The sequence below is a fragment of the Mus pahari genome, chromosome 3 (genome assembly GCF_900095145.1).
Source record: "Mus pahari chromosome 3, PAHARI_EIJ_v1.1, whole genome shotgun sequence".
Classification (NCBI taxonomy): Eukaryota; Metazoa; Chordata; class Mammalia; order Rodentia; family Muridae; genus Mus; species Mus pahari.
Window position 1 is genome coordinate 52,453,255 of NC_034592.1, and position 7,816 is coordinate 52,461,070.

The window sequence follows — 7,816 nt, forward strand, 5'->3', positions numbered from 1 at the left end:
GTCCTAAGGTCGGTGACTATACTGCTGCTGTCCTCTCTAAGGGCGGTGACTATACTGCTGCTGTCCTCTCTAAGGGCGGTGACTATACTGCTGCTGTCCTCTCTAAGGTCGGTGACTATACTGCTGCTGTCCTCTCTAAGGTNGGTGACTATACTGCTGCTGTCCTCTCTAAGGTCGGTGACTATACTGCTGCTGCCCTTCCTAACCCTCTGATAGCAAATGATCATCATGATATCAGCAGCACTACCAAATAAAAATGGAATGAGGTCTGAGAGACAGGTAAACAAAAAGAAAAAAGAAAAAGAAATGGGATGCGTTCTAGCAATAATTTTTAAGATTAACTTGTAGGCATTTAATAAAGATTATTCTTGCCTTCCTGAATATTCACCTGAAAAAATAAGCAAGACTCAACCAGTTCCCCTTCAACTCAGGAGACCACCTTACAATCTGAATGGGTCTCTGAGGATATTTCTGTGGAGTAATTGACAACACCTTCTCAACTTTAGAATCTGAAGCCTTCCTTCCTCTTCCCGAAGCTCACCTACTCTTCTGCTTTGCCATCACTGGAAACACAGCACATTTCAAGACAAACATGTCACCTCCCTCTATAGCCAGTGTCTTCGCTCAACACTTTCTCCCGGATGTCAGGGCGCTGAGACTCCCCTTCTGCTCATGCCTCATTATTGTTCTATGTGGTTCAGGGGACAATCCTGGTGGGCTGTTAACAGTTTGGTTTGTACTCCTCTATTCTCTCAGGATCTTCTGCTGGAACATACTGTTCTCTCCAAACTCTAGTTTGTGTCTAAATCAGTTCAGCCTATAAACTATTAAAATAATCTTGATCCGTTCTGTAATACTGTAAGTTCCATTATTTAAAGCCTTCAAGGATTCTCAATGTCTGTCAAATCATCTATAGACATTCAGACCTGGCAATCGTATCCCTCCATCTCTCCATGGTTTCCCATTTCGCTTACAGTTTGCTATCACTAACCTCATGTCTCATCGAAGGTAGGCTCTCGAGGCAGGCAGAAAGCATGTCTCGTCATCTTTCCCTATCATTTCCAACCTGGGGCTAACTCCACCTCCTTTCCAGGTTTCCTGGTGAAACTGAATGCTCCGTGGGGGCAGGGATTGGCAGGTTTGTTGTTGGTTTTAGATGAAATGCTATTTCCTTTCTAAACATTTTTCCTCGATCACTTAACCTTGCAGATACAGTCTTTCTCAAAGTAGTGGCTCAAACAGAATAGGAAAGTAATAAATGTCTCCCTGAGCACTTGAATCACATCTCCTCACAGCCCTTCAAGTTCTTCTCAGAATGTAGACAGGCGTGTGCTCCATGCTGGTTCACCAAGAAAATACGGCCTGCACTGTCTTTATGCTTCAAGTATGAATGATACAGATGCAGTGTGACAAGAGGGAAGGGAGGGAGTGAGGTGGAAGGAGGGGAACAGAAAGGAAAGAACAAAGCAGGACACAGTATCTACTCCACAGCTACTAGTACAGCAGCAAGAAAACTTAGCCTGACCACGTTATTTATGATAGTCCATATATAGTAAAGATATTTGTAAGTTAAACAAAGACACTACTATATAATAACACAAGTTTCCTTTAACATTCGTTCTAAAATAAGAAAACTGGTCACCTCGTTGCTATCATGTGGCATTTTTGACATTCTCTCAATATATTCTCTCGCCTTGTCATGGCGACCAATGTGCCATAAAAACAGGCCCGCATGGTACAGGGCTTTGCGTCCGGCCTCCTTGCGTTGCTCTTTCATTTTGGTATCTAATTCCAGGATAGCTTCTCTATCTGAGAGAGGAAAACAGTATTAGGTCTAAAGTAGAGTAAATCCCAAGTCGGGCATTGGTGGTGTACACCTTTAATCCCAGCAAAAATCAACTGGAAACGTGTGGGTCAGATAACCTGGAAGTTCCTACTGTGGCAGAAACATATGAAACTGTTTCAAACAGTGGAGGAGAGAAAAGTTGAACATGCCATGGTATGTATAAGCCCCTCGAGTCCCTGCGGATTTCTGAGTTCAAGGCCAGCCTGGTCTACAAAGTGAGTTCTAGGACAGCCAGGGCTACACAGAGATATACAGGGCTATCCTATTTATGATAGGTGAGATGACTAACCAGGTATGGAAGTTAGTTATTTCTCAAGGGCAGCATTATTATAAACAAAACACAGGCTGAACATGCCAGCTAAATACTGACAGTATTGCTGCTTCATTTAAGCATGAGCAAAACTAATGTCTTTTAACCACGTAAGTCCAAATTAGAAATACAAAATTAGTGAGTTTGCTGGTTTTAAAAACTAGCCCTTTTAAACTGCTTACATTTTCAAAATCTGAGGATGCACCAGTGAAATGTCTGTCATAGGACGTATGAAGCAGCATGAAACAGATGAATTTACACTCTGGCCAGGAAGATAAAACATTACATAAACAGTACCATGGGTAGAAAACTAAAAATCGTTAAGTCAAAATGAGCAGAATATGGAAAATCTATCTCGACACTATACTTAAATACTGTACCTGGATTGGGGCTCATTTTATGGACATACATCAGTGCCATCAGCGAACACAGCGACACGTCTTGTTTATTTTTAATGGCCTCAAACTCCCGAAGGGCTTCTTGAGCTTTACCTGGAAATCAAGATTGGGGTTGGAATAAAAAAAAAAGTATTCTTAGTTCAAAGCAAGGATTCCAAGGCTGTGGAAGACATCTGCTGCTGGTGAGTACATACCCTCCATTAGTGTGCCATAGGCATGGTAAAATCTGAAGACTGGGTCGCTGCTATACTTCTTCATCCCTTCACTGGCAACAAGGAGCACATGATGATAATACCTCTCTTGACAATAGTAGTTAATCAGTGTCTACAAGGAAATAATGGCTAGTGGTTAACAAGCAGGTTAATATTCAGAAGTAGACATCAATTTTGGACAATCCAGAACTTAATACATTTTCTTCTCTGCTCTTCAAAATGCCATTAACAATGGACATTCAATAGTAAGGATGGGACTGAAGGACCATGGAGTTACTGACAAGTCAGTGCTTTTCTTTCTCAGTGTAATTTCCTCCCCTCTTCCATTTAATTAGTTTTTTCAACAATATTGGAGTCAGACTATGTTTACATTTTACCTCCTCTGGCTACAACATTTTGAAGATTTTAGAAAAAAGGAAAAAGAAAACAAACAAACAAAAATTATGGACCAAGAAAATGAAGAGGCTAGGGCTAGTCAGTTGCTCTTGGTGTTTGCTCTTTGTATTTGGTTTGGTTTTGTCAACTTGACACAGACTAGAGTCATCTGGGAAGAGGGAACCTCAGTTGACAAAATCCTTACATCAGATCAGCCTGAAGGCAAGGCTGTGGGGCATTTTCTTTACTAATGATTGACGTGGAAGGCTCCAGACCATTCATGGCACTCCTGAGCAGAAAGTCATGAAAAATATACACATATGTACATATGTGTATGTGTGTGTGTGTGTGTGTATCTATCTATCTATCTATCTATCTATCTATCTATCTATCTATCTATCTATCTATCTATCTATCTGTATCTGAGTTAGTCATGAAAAGCAAATCAGTAAGCCAGTAACAGGTCAGTAGTGTCCCTCCACTGTGGTGTGTTGAATGAGAATAACTACCTTAGGGTCACATATTTGAACACTTGATCTCTAGTCAGTGAAACTGTTTTGGAGGGATTAGGTTTCCTCCTTGTTAGAGGAGGTGTGTCTCTGGAGGCACCTTGCCTCTGTCTTTGTCTCTGTTTCTCTGTCTCTGTCTTTCAGTTTCTCACTATCTCTGTCCCTCCCTCCTTCCCTAGGGATTGGGATGTAAGCTCTTAGCTACTGTCATGCTCATGACCATGATGGACTTGAACTCTAACCCTCTGAAAATGCAAGCAAGCCTCCAATAAACTCTTCTAGAAGTTGTCTTGGTCATGGCGTCTCTCCCCAGCAATAGAAAAATAACTAAGACTGCTTCAGTTCCTATCTCCAGAATGATTCCTTGATTTCTTGCCCTAATAAAACACAATGACCAAAACCAACTTAGGAAGGATAGGGTTCACTTCATCTCAGTTTGTAGTGCAGAGAAAGTCAGAGCGCCATAGAGGGGTGTGGTTGACTGCCTTGCTCCACCCTGCTTTCATTTTTTTTTTTTTTTTTTAATATCAGAGAAATCACTAGCACAGGACGGCACCACCTACGGTGAGAAGGGCCTTCCCACACCAATCAAGAAGATTCCTTGGATATTTGACTACAGGCAATCTAATGGAGGCATTTTTTTCAACTGAACTTTCTATTCTCAGATGACCCTGGATGTGTCAAGTTGTCATAGGCAGGACACAAGCTGTGATAACTTGGATCTACTTTTCTTGAAAAATGCGTCTAAGGTTTAGCTGCTGACCTACTCAAAGAGGGAAGCCACATTCTCGACATCACTTTAACTGCCGGGTTCCCTTACTTCATAAACTTCTAACTGCATCAGAACCACATGAGTAAGAACCAGAAGGGCATAGGTGCATGCAGACAGCTCTTTTACAGTCTGGATTCTGCAGGGCTACCCCTCACCTCTTCTAGATCCCAGTCATGCAACATTCTCTAGAACATGTGCTCTGCTCCCTCTTGTGGCTTCTGCTTCACACTCTTTCTCCACTTCATTTCTGGAGAGAGTGATCCATATTCCATATCCCAGACAACCGCAACCCACCTCAGCAAATCACAGTTTGTTTTTCCCCAACTTCCTCATCTCCATGATCAAAATGAACTAACGTTATCTATCTATCTATCTATCTATCTATCTATCTATCTATCTATCTATCTATCTATCTATCTATCTCTATGCCACAATACTATCCTCCTTGTCTTCTGTGCTTCGTGAAAAATGATTCACAGACTACAGCTCTGAGAGGCAGACATGGACTTAAAGGTGCAAAGATACGGCCTCAGGTCTTCATCTGTGTGACACCGCTGTTCACAGAGAAGCTACAGTTAGTAAAGAAGACCTAGAAGTGGCTGTGAGGAGGACTTGATAATGCTGTGAAGGTCCTTGTCTAAAAGCCCAGGAGTAAGTTATGCCACAACTCTGCTGCCTGGCCAATACCTCTCTTCTCAGCTCAGCGTCTGTACTCTGCCCCCTGCTGCCTAAACCATCAAACCAACCATGATTCCCTCCAACCCCCTTCTCATTTACCCAGCTCTGCCAATCAAAGTAGTCTTAAAGTGCATCCCTTTCCCTGGATTTCATATTGCTTTCCATACCTATTGGTATGCTTGTGGTTCAAGCTAGACCATTTAGTCCAACAAATTTCCTTTTGATTTCTAAGGTGGGAGCTCATAATGTAGCTCAGGCTGGCTCAAACCTTTCTCCTCTTGCCTCTTTTGCCAGAGTGCTAGGAGTAGTCTTGTATCCCTATGCTCAACGGTCTAGCAAACATTTTTGCACTGTCTACTTTCAAGTACTAGGTACTGGGTAAGATACTGAGAAGAGAGTATAATCTATCCTGTTCTATACTGTACTATACTATAGTATGAATCTATAAATAAGATGCTGGGAAACGTTACTAAGAGTGGTTACTGCCATAGAAAAATCTTGAACTTTCAGGTGAACTGTAATCTGAACACAGCTGGGACACAATGCTATAATGAATGTAGGGTGAGCAGTACTTTGCTTTTGGGAATACAGAATACTGTACTCAACTTGGTAACTGTGGGTGACCAGGGAACCCACTTCTGCAGAGGATGCTAGAGCCGATTCTTCAATTATAAACACATTACTCCATCTCCTCCACATAGAACACTGTATTTCTCTTTGAATATTTCTGAGAAAGGCCCAGGCGTGTAAAAGGCAGAGGAAGAGCAATATGGAGATAAGAGTGTGGTACCTGGGCTGGGTGTGGTGATGGGCAGGGCTAAAGGCCAGCCCTTATTCTACAATAGGGTAGGAAACCAGAGTGATAGGTCCAAAGGAAAGGTAGGTCCAAGATGTGTCTGGCTTCCTTCCCACCTGGTTTTGTATGGGCAGTGAGCTAAAAATGGTTGGAGAGGAAGGGCCAGGGAAAACATTTCAGAGACAAACATTAGAGCTCATGAAGATGTACTGGCATATGAGGATGTTCCTTCATTTAGGTACATCCACAGCTGTTTCCCAACGGCACTGCAGATGGACAGAGATACTAAAGTAGGCACCATCTGGCAATTTGTAGAGGGTGCTTGCCACTTCTTGTTCAAGAACCTTGCTCTAGATAGAATATGGGACTGATCAAGCTGGAAAGGCAAGAAGCCAGGGTCAGCAGCCTCAGTTTAAGGACATGACTTGCTCCTGTGCTAAGTGATGAGAAGTTTAATACTGGTTTTATCACTAAAGTGGCTTTAGTGCAGAACTCATTTGGGCAAAATGAGGGATAAAAAAAAATGTAAAAAAGAGTTGGAGGAAAAACTTGAAAAAGTAATGTAGAAATTCATTTTTTTTTTTTTAAAAAAAAAAACCTTTCAGCCTTCCCTGTCAGCACCCACTTTCCTCTGAATATAATCAGCAGTTCTCATGACATTCATGTGTTTAACAGCTTGTGGAGTCAGCCCTCATAAATCAAGTGCAAGTGGCAAGACTAGGCACCTTTCCTGCAGTGTCGCAAGGACTTAGAAAATAGTGCAAAACACACAGAAGGCAGTCAGCCAACGCTTGTGTACTGAGAACTTTTTCCAGTGTTGGATTTTTGAATGAGTAAATCTCATGTCCAGGAGTCTGTTCGGCTAGCTCCAACTTCCTGGAGTGACCCAGGAAAAAGCGCTCCACCAATACTGAACAGGTCCCAAAGTGGATAGAGGGGAGGGGGGGGGGGATGATCTCAAAAGGAAAGTTCCTGCACTTCCAAACCTTGCCCTTGTTTTTCACCATTTCTGAAATATTTGCTTAGTGCATCTATGGGAAGACTATTTGCATAAACCATAATACTCCTCTTTTTAAAAGCCTTTCGTTAACCGCTTGCATAGCTTGTTCTGCTCCTTTACAGGTGAGAGTGCAGGGTAGAGGACATTAGATGGCTAAGTCCTTAAAAATCACACCTGGAGACTAAGCAGGCCTCCCCAGGAAGCCGACACAAGCAGGAGGCTGGGGGCTGTCCGTTAACGGCAAGGCAGGGGTTGAGCCCCGGCCTCGGGATCATCCCGGGGGGCGCAGCATCTCCGCCAAGGCCGCAGGCTCTCACCATCGGCTGCCCGAGCCACCCTGTACCTCGCAGTGTCCACTCGCCCCGCCCATGCCCCGCGCCGCCTGCTCACCTTCAGCCCCTGGGAGTCCATGGCCGCCGGCTACCCGGAGGGTACCCACTGCTGCCCGCCGCAGGGTTAGGGGTTCAGACCCACTTCCCGGACCCTCAAACCCTAAGGGACGAGGCGGGCGGCACGAGGGGCGTGGCCCGATCTCCATTGGCTGCCGGCGCGAGGGGGCGGAGCCTAGTTGTAGGGCGAGGAGGGAGGGGGCCCCCGGAGCAGGCGAGGAGGGAACCCCGAGGGAGGACCGCGAGGGCGACTGAGGCTGGAATCCGCTGAGCCCTGAGTGCCGCCGAGTTGTGGGGTCACAGGAGGGAGGTCCAGCCTGGAAACGGAGCGAGGAGGAGGGGTGGGGTGGAGCGAGAGATATGAGATTAAAGAATAAAGATGATGAAGCAGGAAATAGGAGGAAGAGCCATGCCGCTTTTCATCCCTGCAAACAAAGGCAGCCTCCATTTTCTCAGCATTTTTGTGGAAGCCGATTTGCGCAATGCGGCTTAGTGGAGTGCTTGACCAGGGAAAATGATTTACCTGACACG

At 44.3% G+C, this 7,816-nt stretch overlaps 1 protein-coding gene across 2 annotated transcripts in view; it reads right to left on the reverse strand.

Moving 5' to 3' along the window:
* Ttc21b (tetratricopeptide repeat domain 21B) overlaps positions 1 to 7,397 on the reverse strand; it is a 68,837-nt gene extending 61,440 nt beyond the window's left edge. For both annotated transcript variants that reach the window (XM_021192399.2, XM_021192398.2), the window contains exons 1-4: positions 7,287 to 7,397; positions 2,749 to 2,878; positions 2,537 to 2,647; positions 1,643 to 1,809 (exon numbers count right to left, since the gene is read on the reverse strand). In XM_021192399.2, the coding sequence (XP_021048058.1) occupies positions 1,643 to 1,809; positions 2,537 to 2,647; positions 2,749 to 2,878; positions 7,287 to 7,307 (429 nt within the window). In that variant the 5' untranslated portion in view covers positions 7,308 to 7,397. The remainder of the gene's footprint in view (positions 1 to 1,642; positions 1,810 to 2,536; positions 2,648 to 2,748; positions 2,879 to 7,286) is intronic.
* Positions 7,398 to 7,816: the final 419 nt, after the last annotated feature.